Source organism: Acanthochromis polyacanthus, chromosome 9, assembly GCF_021347895.1.
Source record: "Acanthochromis polyacanthus isolate Apoly-LR-REF ecotype Palm Island chromosome 9, KAUST_Apoly_ChrSc, whole genome shotgun sequence".
Taxonomy (NCBI): domain Eukaryota; kingdom Metazoa; phylum Chordata; class Actinopteri; family Pomacentridae; genus Acanthochromis; species Acanthochromis polyacanthus.
Genome location: NC_067121.1, coordinates 28,090,804 through 28,105,572, shown reverse-complemented (window position 1 = coordinate 28,105,572; position 14,769 = coordinate 28,090,804). Strand labels below are relative to the sequence as shown.

At 37.8% G+C, this 14,769-nt stretch overlaps 1 protein-coding gene across 1 annotated transcript; it reads right to left on the bottom strand.

Moving 5' to 3' along the window:
* Positions 1-2,640: 2,640 nt before the first annotated feature.
* LOC110948952 (phospholipid hydroperoxide glutathione peroxidase-like) lies at positions 2,641-7,753 on the bottom strand. Its single transcript, XM_022190733.2, has 7 exons — positions 7,617-7,753; positions 6,301-6,395; positions 6,052-6,196; positions 4,817-4,968; positions 3,511-3,535; positions 3,362-3,421; positions 2,641-3,144 (listed from the first exon to the last, which is right to left on the bottom strand). Exons 1-7 carry the CDS (start codon positions 7,680-7,682, stop codon positions 3,112-3,114), a joined length of 576 nt encoding a protein of 191 aa, XP_022046425.1. The 5' UTR covers positions 7,683-7,753; the 3' UTR covers positions 2,641-3,111.
* Positions 7,754-14,769: the final 7,016 nt, after the last annotated feature.

Here is a 14,769-nt window from a genome sequence, read left to right as displayed (position 1 = left end):
CTCGCCCAAAATGTGAAAAAAAGGTCATAGTTTAGTATGTCGCCCAAAATGTGGAAAAAAACATCATTGTTTAGTATGCTGCCCAAAAAGTGAAAAAAATGTCATAGTTTAATATGTCCCCCAAAATGTGAAAAAAAACGTCATAGTTTAGTATGTCGCCCAAAATGTGAAAAAAACGTCATAGTTTAGTCTGTCATCCAAAATGTGACAAAAAAAGGTCATACTTTAGTATGTCGCCCAAAATGTGAAAAAAATCTTCGTTTAGTATGTTGTCCAAAATGTGACAAAAATGTCATAGTTTCGTTTGTCGTCCAAAATGTGGGAAAGAAACTCCATAATCTAGTATGTCGTCCAGCAAGTTGAATAAGGTACCCAGGTAGCTCAACTGGATGTGAATGTGACTTGTAAACAGGACTGTAGCGGTGACACAGGTTCGAACCCGGCTCACGGCCGTATGTTCCAGGTTTTCCCTGCTTCATTGTGTCAACAACATTGCAGCTTAGTATGTTGCCCAAAATGTGAAAAAAATTTCATAGTTTCGTACGTTGTCCAAAATGTGAAAAAAAGTCATACTTCAGTATGTCGTCCAAAATATGACAAAAACATCATAGTTTAGTATGTCGCCCAAAAAGTGGAAAAAAGTCGTCCAAAATTTGAAAAAAAAAGTCATACTTTGGTATGTCGTCCAAAATATGACAAAACGTCATGGTTTATTGTATCTCGCCCAAAATGTGAAAAAAAGGTCATAGTTTAGTATGTCGCCCAAAATGTGGAAAAAAAATATCATTGTTTAGTATGTTGCCCAAAAAGTGAAAAAAATGTCATAGTTTAATATGTCGCCCAAATGTGAAAAAAAACGTCATAGTTTAGTATGTCGTCCAAAATGAAAAAAAAGGCCATAGTTTAGTATGTCGTCCAAAATGTGGAAAAAAAAATCATTGTTTAGTATGTTGCCCAAAAAGTGAAAAAAATGTCATAGTTTAATATGTCGCCCAAAATGTGAAAAAAAACGTCATAGTTTAGTATGTCGTCCAAAATGAAAAAAAACGTCATAGTTTAGTATGTCGTCCAAAATGTGAAAAAAACATCATAGTTTAGTATGTCGTACAAAATGTGGAAAAAAACGTCATAGTGTGTCGCCTAAAATGTGAAAAAAAAGTTTAGTTTAGTATGTTGTCCAAAATGTGAAAAAAAAGTCATAGTTTAGTATGTCGTCCAAAATGTGGGAAAGAAATTTCATAATCTAGTATGTCGTCCAGCAAGTTGCATAGGGTGCCCAGGTAGCTCAACTGGATGTGAGCGTGACTTATAAACAGGACTGTAGCGGTGACACAGGTTCGAACCCGGCTCACGGCAATGTGCTCCAGGTATTCCCTGCTTCATTGTGTCAACAACATTGTAGCTTAATATGTTGCCCAAAATGCGAAAAAAAGGTCATAGTTTCGTATGTTGTCCAAAATGAAAAAAAAAGGCCATCGTTTAGTATGTCGTCCAAAATGTGAAAAAAACGTCATAGTTGAGTGTGTCGCCTAAAATGTGAAACAAAAGTCTTAGTTTAGTATGTTGTCCAAAATGTGAAAAAAAAGTCATAGTTTAGTATGTCGTCCAAAATGTGGGAAAGAAACTTCATAATCTAGTACGTCGTCCAGCAAGTTGCATAGGGTGCCCAGGTAGCTCAACTGGATGTGAGCGTGACTTATAAACAGGACTGTAGCGGTGACACAGGTTCGAACCCGGCTCACGGCCACGTGTTCCAGGTTTTCCCTGCTTCATTGTGTCAACAACATTGTAGCTTCGTATGTCGCCCAAAATGTGAAAAAAAAATTTCATAGCTTCGTATGTCGTCCAAAATGTGACTAAAGCGTCATACTTTAATATAACGCCCAAAATATGACAAAACATCGTAGTTTAGTATGTCGCCCAAAATGTGACAAATAAATGGTTGTATTTATATAGTGCTTTCATCCAAAGCACTTTACATGATACATCACATTCACACACTGATGGCAGGAGCTGCCATGCAAGGCGCTAACCACTATTAGGGGGTTCGCAATTAGAGGTTAGGTGTCTTGCTCAGGGACACCTTGACGGGCCAGGGGATCGAACCACAACCCTCCGGTTGCAAGACGGCCACTCTACCTACTGAGCTATGCCGCCCCGACAAAAACGTCATTGTTTAGTATGTCACCCAAAATGTGAAAGAAAACGTCATAGCTTAGTATGTCGTCCAAAACATGAAAAAAGTCAGTTTGTCATCCAAAATGTGAAAAAAAACGTCAGTTTAGTATGTCGTCCAAATGTGACTTCTGAAATGCATTACTGATTTCACTGGAATTTTAATTTTTTAAAATTACTTCCTGTAGATGGCGTCCTCCTGTACAAATGCATTCTTGATATCTGCTGTTGAGATTCCTCATTGACCGCTGCAACATCTCAGCTGGGATACTGTGAATTTCATCCTGAATTCTCGGTTTTAACTCATCCAGAGTTCTTGGTCGAGTCGTGTACACTTTACTCTTGAGATAGCCCCAGGTAGATTTCAAGAATACGTTCGTACAGGAGGACGCCATCGACAGGAATAATAACCAATCAAATTTTACTATTGTCATATAGGTAAGTGAGAGGAAACTGACACATCTATGTCCACAACAGCATTTATTTTCCAGTTTCATCACACAAGTCGTCAGTGTCAGATACAATAATAGGCCTTTTGGCAAGTTAAGCACAAACAATGCTATCAGTAGTTTACAGAAATCAGTGAAAATTATGGCATTCTATGTTTCTGCGTAAAGCTGACTGACACGTGAGCAAGCTCAACATTCAGAAAGGATGACATGATATTTGTATAAGAAAAAGGAATGGCTGTTCAGAGTGAAGCATGACGTCAAGTGTCTCTACGTTAGATAACGAGTGAACGTCCTCTCATGTGGTCGTACAGGGTTTGGTGTGAGTGGGCTCTGGAGATAAGTTGCACGCCAAGATCATCAGGCCCTGCCCTTCCCACTGTTGGGTTTACAGACGGGCCGTCACTGGTCCAGGCACACACACACACACACCCTGAAGTCCATAAGAGAGGTCAGGATTCAAACGAAGACATGGGAGACAGTAGTATTACAGGTATGTATGCAGGTCCTTCTCCACCACCTGCAAAGACAGAAGTTCTTTAATTTCAGTAAAGTTTCAGACAACATAAATAAATAAATAAATATTTAAATGATTGACAGAATACTTGTTGCTCTACTCTTTCAATCTCGTTTTTACTATAGTGGTCTGTCACTCCATGTCAACATTACAAATTCATATCAAATAAGTGAAATGCATCGACATTACGACGTGCACAAAAATAGTGAGTGCGGCTTACACTGGGATCATCCGTTGGGCCGTATCTCTTCACCACCTGTCCCTCTCTATTGATAAGAAACTGTGGAGGAAATCAAAATATTACCTCAATATTTATTTCCCATACCATTGTAGCAAGAAAACAGCTGGAAAATGGTTCTAGCTAATTACCTTTGTGAAGTTCCATTTGATGTTGCTGTGGAAAGAGGACAGAAAATAAATGTATTACCAAACAACCCGCAGGCATTAGCAAGTACACTGCTGTTTCATTCATGGACTTGAATTTACAGGAATGGAATAGTGAGCAGTTTTCCGGGTGAGTGACTCATAAGACAACTTTCTCAACACACTCATTTGTAACGCTCACTTTTTTCAGCCGAAAAAGTGGCTAAACGCACTGCGCCTGTTTCAGACGTCAAGCAGTGGTGACCTTTTAAGCCTTTTAGGGGTAAATAATGGAAACTCAAAAGATACACAAAATCAAGATGACAAGAGGTCACCACAAATGCTGATTGTTTGGACATTTCCTGTTCAGTTCACAGGTGGATTATTAATGGTACCTACTTTACAGCACAGTAAAGTGCAGATGGCATTAATATTGCAGCATGTGAGTGCTGAAATGATTCAAATGCTGTAAAGCCGGTGAAACATTTTTCAAACTCAGCCAAAGCGAATGAAAAGCAAAGAGGAAGCAGGTAGTGGGATGAAGTAACAAAAACGCAACAGGATGTGTGTCACATGTCGTGTTCCCATTCCAGGCTAGAATGATGTCATAGCAGCCCACTGCTTCATCAGACTAGAACAGAGTGTCTCTGAACACAGTTGATCTCTCAGAAATGACTGCAAAGTGATTTGGCAATCTGTACATACTACAGTTTTAAAAGAAACTTAATTATTTGAAACCAACTGTGGAACAGCTTCTTTCCCAGAGCTGTGGCTGCCATCACACCCTCCACTCATTGCACCACCACCCAGACATTCCCCCCTTCCGGCTCATCTGTGCAATAAGAACTCTACTTCAACACTGGACCACTTTATCAGCACTGACCACTTTACTTTGATTCTTCTTTTTATTTTTTAATCTATTATTCTTTGCACTGCTGCTAATTGTCATGTTCTTCCAGACAAATTTCGTTGTACTTCTGCACAATGACAATAAAGTCTCTTTATATTTAAAGTCCTCATGAAGTGATGTGAAATCCTTTAACTACATTACTATTCTTGCAGGATGACATGAACAAATCTAAATGCACACTCAATACATACATACATATACAGCAGATTAATTCAGTTTCATCCCACACTTAATAGAATGTGAACAAATACTGTAAACAAAACTCATATATAGGATAGGGCATACTCAATTCAGGAAAAAAATTCTGTGTTCAGCTCAGTTTGGCTAAAGGCTGTGTTTTGTTTTATGTACGCATCATGAAACATTTTGTAAAGTAAACAGAAGAGTTGAACAATAACTCACTTTCCCAGGGTTCCTTTGCCTTTGGGCTGCGCCTTCATCCACTTCCACAGAGGGTGAGCATTGTCTCCATTCACCTCTATCTTACTGAAGAGATCGAACTCTGCATTGAAACCTTTGGCAAACTCTTTTATCTCTGCTTCTGTACCTGGCTCCTAGATCAAACAAAAGAAAAGTTTGAACATTTAGAATGTTAGCCTTTCATGGTATATACAACTCTGATGAATCTATAATATGTAAGACTCCAGCCAACATGCTCGTTAAAACAACAACAAATATTGATATGGCTGCCACCCTGCCAGATCAGTTCACTCAAAAAGAACAGTTAAAAAAAAAGAAAAAAGAAGTGAAAAATCTTGCATCATGGGTGAACTGATCTGAAAAAAAATCCTGAAAAAAGGGTGGACTACTGTAATGTTTAACAGCAAAATAACAGCAAATATCACATCCACTGAGTGTCACACCCAGCCAACAATATAATGTGAAATGTGAAATCCACACCACTACCTCATTCACTTTGCTATTTATATCCACACTGTTATTTATATGTATATTTGTAAATAGACTGTTCTGCACTATTTCTTCAGATTTCTTTGCACTGAAAAGGAGAAGCTTTCCAATTTCATTGTACACTGTACGATGACAATAAAGCACATTCTGTTCTATTCTAAACATCTGCAAAATAAAGCGATTTTTACCTAATCTGAATACAGCAAAACAGTGTAGTTTTCAGTTTTGGCCTGTCAAAAGTGTAATTACCTTTTTTTCTTTGATTTTAGTAGGGACTAGAATTTTACAAAACTGGGAAAGTTTGTGAATAAAATACACACAGTGGGATAGAGGTAAGGTTTGTGTGTTGTATTTAGGACAACACTGACAATAATTTTTTTTGGACAAAACACTAAGTTTGACTTCCACAGTAGAAATTATCCCAGATGTGGACTGGAAATCACTAAAGCATACCTGGTAAGAACATGCACTACTGAGGATTAAAATAAAGTTTTAGTGTCATGAACCTTCTTCTCTTTTCATTAACACTGTTAGTTAGGTTAGTGAGGATAAAGCGGTGTATAGAGAATGGATGGATGGATGTTTGTTAGGTGTGATTTCTACAGAGGAGATTGTAAATGCTTCAACTGGTGTTTTACAAAGAATGCAAATGAAGGTGTATCAACAAAATTTACTGTTAAATCTGGTACAGAGAGGCTTGAAATTGAAAAGGACTGTATCCACATTACCTGTCCTCCAAACTGGTTGCATGGGAAGCCCAGGATGCGTAAACCCTTCTCAGCATAGGTGGCGTGCATTCCCGCTAGCTGAGTGTAGTTTACTCTGGTCTTTCCTCATTTAGATGCTACATTTACAATGACACACACATAACCTCTGGCAGAGAAAAAAAAACAGAACAAAGATAAGGTGAAATGACTACTATCAATTGCTGAGTATTGATATTAACAGGTGATTAAAATGAAATGAAGATATTTTACCTGTATTTCTCAAGAGACACCTCATTCCCATCGATGTCCTTGGCAGAGAATTCATAGATGGACTTGGCACTTTGCCAGTCTCCCACCTGAGCACACTATAGAAATTGCATATTGGTGAGCGTGTGAATAAATAACAGGTGTTCATAAAGTTCATCAGGGCCAAAGTTCAAGAAAGGGCAAAAGGAAGCTTCAACTTAAGAACAGGATGAATCATGAAGGAGTGGGAAGGCGATGACGTGAACCACAGCTCTTAATGCTTTGGCCCAATTGTGTCATGACTATGTCCACACCCGTGAGTTTCCACACAGAACTGGTTTAGGCTGAAAACCTCACAACTAGGGCCAGAAAAATAAAACCAAGTCTATGAGGATTTAGGCGATTTAAAGCATGAGTTTACACAAGACAGCTTTGATAAGATAGTTGTGTAAGCTCCACTGCTTAGAAGACATTGTGCAATGTTTATGACACAAGGCAGGTTGAAAAGAGGCTGCAGGTGGTTTTGATGTAAACATGGCATGCTGCTCCTGGACATGAGGAGAGAAGTGAAGCATATGGAGAAGGATGAAGAATTTTATAGAAGTTATTGCATTCTGTGGCAATGTTAATTTGCTCTGAGATTGTTTGAACTCTCAGCATTATATAGAATAGGCCTACATGTGCACTAAAGTTCTCTCCTTTTGTTCATATTCTTGTTCTCTAGTGTGTAAAAATAATTTGGAATAATTCAGCAAACGTCTTGGTCAGATATATTCCCCACCACACTAATACCTGCATGTCTGTCTCATTCAAGAGAGAGAATAAAGCAGAAAAAAGCAAACATTTGGCAGTTAGTGTTAATGCTAAATCTAAACGGTAGCATTAATCGCATTGACTGGAAACAACGAAATAAAAGGATTACACATAAACCCAAGATCTCTGTGACGTTAATTTACTTAGCTCGTTTATTATCACCGCGGACTAGTAGCTCATTGAACCTTTACACCTGCTAACGAAACAAGTCCCATTATCTTCCAGAAAACTGAACGAATTTGATTAGCGGCAGCTGAATGCAGTTAAACCGTTAATTAAATTCTACCCTCAGACCTAACATACGCTCAAGTGCTGCTAATATACCCCGAGGAGGTTTCATACGTTGCTAGCATTAGCATCAACACCGGACCCATTTGTCTGTTGCACCGCAAATAAAAATAGACGTTCTAACTTTGACCTACATGTTGTCCAGCACGCAGACAACAGCGCCCAAATGAATATTTTTTTAACACCGTAAACATGAACCAGAAGTCTTGTATTATCCGTACTATCTTCTGTGTACTTACCATGCTTCGTATTACGCCTCTGCTGCCCACAAGACCTAACAACACTGCTGGTCTCAGCAGCCCCATGGCGGCCACGATGATCACGTGGTCTGTTCGCCCCTCCCACTGAGAGACACTTGCGCAGCCGCACCTGCATCTCAAACAAACTGATTATATCCTTTTATAGTTTTCGTAACACATAAAAAACATAGTACGTTGAGATTTTTGCATGTTTTTTTTTAAATTTACTACTTAATATCAAACATCCAGTCGTTTTTTGTGACCACTTGTGGCTGTTTTGGAGAACTTAATAGGAAACAATTGCTTTATTACAAATCTAGTTACAAATCAACGTTGTCATTCATTTGGAGTTTCTACAGTGCTTACTCATGTGAATAATTTATAGTATACAACAGAACTGAGTATGCCCTTATGCAATATTGCTTAAATGCCAAATGATTCAAAACTGAATCACCTCTTAATAAGTGTAACATGTCAAAGTTGACAGAGTATTTCCTCTTATGAACAATCAAAAACCAATACTTTAGAAAGATTAGAGTAAAAATACAATTTTCAAACCAGAAACTCAATACAACAAAAGAGAATACATCTGTGGTCACTGACACCCAAAGAAAACTTTTGATCATAGAAACGAAATTAAGTTTAACTGTGATTTCAAATCAGTCTGATGGAATGACCATGGTAATTAATACAATCAGTGAACCCCAATACCTGCAGCAGTAATCAGAAGGTACAGAGCAAGTCATAGCAATCAGAGTTGTAGACAGACATGCAAGTGCTTCAGACTTGTGACAGCATTTGTCAAAAGAAAATCACAGTTTCTGTGACAGCTCAGACAGTGTGAAGGATGCTGCATAACATCAACCTCTAAGGGGTGATTCAAAGAAGAAGAAAAACCTTGCTTGGGCTTTGGTATAAAACAGCAAAATTAAACTTTACAAAATACCATGAAAAGAGGCCTTGTGAGTATTGGGAGCACATTGTTTTGTCAGATGAGATCAAGATAAACTTGTTTGGCTCAGATGTGGTCTACTTCCAGTGAATGCATAGTCCCAGCAGTGAAGCACTGAGGTTGGAGTGTGATGAAATGGGCTTGCATGAGTGCAAAAGGTGTTTGGGAGGTGAAGGTTTATAGATGGTATCATGAATGTTTGTGGATATAACAAAACATTGGCTGACAAGATGACTCACAGACTACAGAAGTTTGGCAGAAAAAATACTGAACATAATAATGATCCAAAGCACACTGCCAAAACCACACAACTGTTTCTAAATAAAGAAAAAATGAAAACTATGACCTGGCCAAATATGTTGCCTGACTTGAATCCAGTATAAAACATTTGGGGTATTTTAAAAAGAAAGCAACACAACCCCTCCAAGAAAAAGAAAATGTCCAAGTATTTTGTGTCCTCAATGCTGAGAATTATTGTGTCGTCATCAAAAATAGTATTAAGTGTATTTCTTTTTTTTAAAAAAAGAAGAAGATTTGAATCTCTAAAATGGAAAGTGTGCTAACGTTTGTTGCATTGAGTTTCTGCAGGGGCCTGTATTTACACATAAAGATTTTTTTTAGATGTTAATTTATATATTACTGTACCATCATACAGTGTTAAACCATTTGACATTTAAGTGATCTTGTGTAAAAAAAAAAGTGATTATCTTACCTTCTCAGATATATTGTTTTCTTCAGAACTGGTAAATAATGTGTATTCTTTACAAAACTTAAAATTACATTTGTTTCTATACCTCAGCCTCACTAAACAAAAAAAGGAAAAATATTTATATGCAAATACCCATCCTTTCAACAATTTAACTGGTAGGAATGAGATGTCTGTTTTAGCTTTGATGTTCACTTCAGTAAGTGGACACTGAAGGTTTCTTTTTTTCACCAAACTCATGTAAATTGCATGACAGACCAAACACTTGCCTCCAAACTCGCATCATTATCTTCTCGTCAAATGTTCCACATGTGTCATTGTGGACAGTGGGTGCAACTCAACATCCACCTGCAGAACACATTTCTGAGTGGAGAGGAGTTTACTCTTTTCTACTGAAGAAGCAAACCTGTTACTTGTTATTTTTAATTAGCTATTTCAAATTCGGGTCAGTTCAGTATTCGGGTTTGACATTTAATTAAAGCCAATTTATTCTGATTTGTAAAATACGATAATAACAATGACAGACTTTCTGCCCTCTTATAGCAGCCTAATGAGGTGAATTTTCTGCTTACTCACCCGCTGGGGAGGGACCACGTGCTCAGGTGACTTGGGGAATGACATTTGACTTCTTGTCTAAACATGTTTGTGTAACGGAAAAGAGCCAGCTGCCTTGGAGACAGTGGAAAGCAACAGAGAGCAGGTGTATAGATACTCACATTTATTATTTATTAAAGGTATTTCTACATATATTCTGCAAATGAGCCGCAATCTTTCTTTTTGGTACTTCTGTTTTCTCCTACTGTCAGTAAAAAATTGCAAATTACAGAATTCATGTGTCAGAAAGTATAATGATAATATACTTACTGCAGGCCAAAGCCTTCTCATATCGACTTTGGCACAGATGAATCAAAATCAAATGTGACATTGACTGTTTCACCACCAGCAGAACATCAAATTACCAACTGTGTAGTTTAATTAACTGTCCAACAGATGGCACTATCTCATTGTAGAAAAGATTGATATCTCGAGTTCTTAACTTTTATGTCCATCAAAGCAAATATAAATTAATTAGAGAACAAACAAAACAAGACTGTGATTCATGAAAGAAAGAAAGATTTAGATTTTTTTTTTCAAAACAAATACATCATTATGTTTTTTTTCTGGATTAAAATTAGGCCAGTGTCTTATTCCTTTACACCCTTGTTCTGGGACATTGCTTTGAAATAGAATCTAGTGGCCTGACGTCAGACTGGTGCCACAATTAAAGTCCCCAAGAAACAGCATTCTGCTTCTTTAATTAGATTTATTCCCTGCTGAAACTGGGTACTGGAGTGGGACAAAAGACACAAAGGAATCACTCAAAAGTGTAAACCAAGAGGTAACCACTGAGAGGCCTATTCATTTATTGACTAGATTAAAAAAAAACATTCAGTACATTCAGTGTTAGGGCATGTTGAAGTGTCCAGAGGAGACAAATAAAAACAAACAAACAAACAAACAAAAAACTATATTTAATGGGAGCCTTAGAAAAGCTTTCAATGTTGCGCTCTTGTTTCCTTTTTTGACAGCTAATGGATTATCAACAGGATTGTAATGCAAAATACAACACACTGGATTTTGTCAAGGATAGAACTATAACATGCTGGATGTATTTCTATTGTTTTTCCTGATGCACACACGGTTAATGAACCTAGAAATGCTAGAAATGTGATCAAGGACAGACAAAATGGAACGTATTGTAGACACCAAAAAAAGCAATCACATAAAAGAAGAAAACATAAAAACAATTTAATGACATAAATCTGTCTCTATTACGCTGAAGGCACAGGTCAAGCAGAAGAAGTCCATCAACACTGAATGAGGTTTATAAAAGGGATTTTATGAACTGGCTGTCTTGATCATGGGATAATTACAGGGATTCTGCAGACAAACCTGCCATCAATATACTTGCATACTGGCATGCACCAAAAGTATCTTTGGGTGATGTGCAGATTTTGTCTTCTGAGGAAGAGATTTTTAATTAGAGTATGACAAAACATGGAAACGACCACATGTTTCCACCTGAAGCATCCAATTTGAAATCCATAATTAAACATCGCACATATAGCCAATTAAAACTTGGATCAAAGAGGCGCTTCTGCAAAAGACATCATTACAATCATAGTGTGTGTGTGTGTGTGGGGGGGGGGGGGTGTAGGGAGTACATGCTGTAATTAGTTGCTGCTCTGGCTGTTCTGTCAAAGTGTGTGAGCATAAAAAAATACAGTAGCACTCTGCCAGGCAGGTGATTTTTTTACACTAAATGGTGTTGAAATGAATGAATGTTTAATTACCTCACATGAACTGTGCAGTTCTTTACCCATTTGTAATAAAGTGTGAAAATGAGACACGTTATGTAAATTGCAACACGTGAAGCTGGACATAATCCTTGAATTAATGTTCTCACAGACGCACACAGAAACTCACAAATGCAGGTTTAATTAAAATTATGAGGAAAATGGCCACAAATTGGCAATTTAAAGTGCTGCATGACACACGTATGTCATCTTTGCAAATGAGCAAAACTGATTTGCTATTGCTTAAAGCCCGATGAAGAAAAGGGTTCTTTCTTTCTGTGTTTACTTTCCCACTGCTCAGGCTGTAATTTAATGAACTGCGACTATCTGAAGCAATATTCAGGAGCCATTCAGCAGCTGTTAAAGGTCAGATATTCAAACATCAGTTTATGCCTGGTGCAGGCATGTGTGTGGAAAAGCTGGATATGGCAGAATGGCATTACACTGAAGAGAAACCATTATTGTGCAAGACCACAGCACAGTTGTGTCGACTAAAGAGGCAAATAAACACAGCACACACAAAAAAATCAGGGTTGAAGTTTTTCATTCCATTCAGTTCTACATGACTTACCTCTGATCTATGTGCAGAAATAGTCATATGTCATGTTATAATGAATGAGATTTTTTCCAAACAGGCTTCATTGTGATTTGCTGTTGGTTTGTCAGCAAAGAGCTTCACTGGGTCATACAACCAACGTAGGCATTTAACCCTGGATAAGTGATGAGAAATCATATTTGTTAAAAAAAAAAAAGCAGGAGATAATGAATAGGGAAAGATAGAATGCACAGAAAAACAAACAAGTTTCATATTAAACGGGGAAAAAAAACAGTTGCCTAGAAACAACCTCTGCTAAACCTGACTCCCCACCCCCCACGACACACACACACACACACACACACACACACACACACACACTACTATGTGCACCGTGGGAGATAAGATCAGATGCTTCAAGAAAAGTTAGGGTTATTTCTTGCTGTTCCTAAGCAACAAGTTTGCTGTTTTCTTGCCTTCACCAGATCTCTGTCGGTTCCATTGGAGATTAACAGTCAAAGGCAGAAATTAAGTAGACCACAAAACTTTGGCAATTTGTCAAAAGTTTGCTTTTCTTCTGAGGGCAGGGTAAAAAACCACCATCACCTCGTTTGGCGCACTGGGAGTTTAAAAGAATACTGAGATGAGAGAGAGAAATCTTTTTCTTTCATTACAGATTAACTGTGACTTTATATTGTACCGATAATGATTACATGATTTGACATAAAATCTTTCGGTATTTACTATATTTAAAATTTGCCAGTTCACATGTTAAACATAGTAAGATACCTGCAGTAATGGCAATAAAAAACGTGTCATATGAGGAGCTCACTTTGCTGTCCAAGTGTTTTGAAAATCATATGATGGTACTAAAATTACTGTCCAGGTGGGCATATTACCTCCACAGCAAAAAATCAATTAGGATCATATTGAAAGGGTCCACTGATCCAAAGAACTATCTTCCCACATCCTCACATGCTTCAGAATGGGTAACAAAAACAACGTAGTGAAAATAAATGGCCATCTACATTTGCATTGGCAGAGAATCTTTTACATTTAACCCTCACACTCTGAGGGGTTTGGTTGGCAAGGCAACAGATTCTGCAGTCTGTTTCCCATGACTGCATCTCAATAGTCCAGATCAGCCTCCTTATCCCTCCATCTTCCTTGAGAGAACACAAGTAAGACCAGGCAGGCAAGCCATGTGTTGAAACGTTCGATGTTATTCTGACAGGCCATGGGCAGCCAGCTCGCTACATCCTACACCAATATCTCTAAAATCCCGACCTGCACTTTGCGCTGCCGCTGCCCAACCTGCCTATAACCATTTAACTTTTGAATAAATCTGAGCGTAGGTGGAAACCTCACTCTTACACATATCACGATCCTATTCACATTTCCAAATGTATTTTCTTCCTTAAAGCTTGTTTGAAGCAATCATTGGGGTGAACATCCATGTACTAACTGTAAGCTTCTCTTACAGAAGAAATGTGGTAAATGTGGCATTTTGATGATTTTGAATCTTTTCGGATTGGATGTTCTTTTATGGGTTGAGAAAACTATCCTACTTTTAAGCAAAATGTAAAATTCAGAAACCATTTAGATTATCTAGAAGATTCTTGTTGTAAAATTGTTTTTCTATCTTCTCAAAGTGATATTTTAGAGCTATATGACTGTCTATGACAACATACTTACACTATCATACTGCAATCGCCAATCAAATTTCATAAATGGTGCAAAAAAAAAAAAAAAACATTAAGACTCCTTCTATTGATTGCATGACATATAATGCCTTTTGCTTTTAATCACAAGAATGCTAAATGCCAGATACAAACACAGGGCAGTGCACTTGCTGGTGCACACTTGTGCCCACACAATGTTCTGGTGCTGTGATTCTTGTTCTCAGTTTGGGTAAATCCTGTTTCCAGCTACGATTTTAAAATTTTGGTTAGGATCACAGATTTTTGGAAGGATAAAATCAGAACAGTACTAAAGCTGTGCTACATAGCCGAATGATAATAAAAATACTCCTGCGACAGCTTGCGTGGAGTTGGAAGGTGACAGTAAAAAGCATTCGCCAACACAGTTTGTGGTACAATGACACAAGAACTGAAGTCTTCAGCTGCAACTGAAAGTGCTATGTCTGAAAGAAAGCAGGCACAGCTCATTAACCAATTAACTGGATCCCTGTTGTGAGGCAATGAGGTGGCAACAATGTGCTTGGCAGGCACTGCTGTTGAGTGGCAGAGTTTTGGACATTTGAATAAGAGGTGCAATATAAATGGAATCACATAACAGTCTGACCTGACCGATATGGCATTTTGTTGTCCTAAAGAGCTTGATCCAGAGTCTACTCTGCACATCAGTCCATTGGTCCTTGGCGTATATGTTGGTATTTGCAAAGTTAAGCCACTTTTTTTATTACTCATTCAGGCAGCATTTCCTTTTAATTTCTATATGCTGTGAAAGCCTCAAAGATGACTCATGATATCTGCTTGAGAGGTGTTGTCCATTGCAGTGAACATCAAGTCTATATTATCGTGTTTCAAAGTTCTGTTGTGGTTGTTATGCCAATTGATTTGAAAAGATTTGCTTACCCCATTATAATAAAGTAACCTTAATAA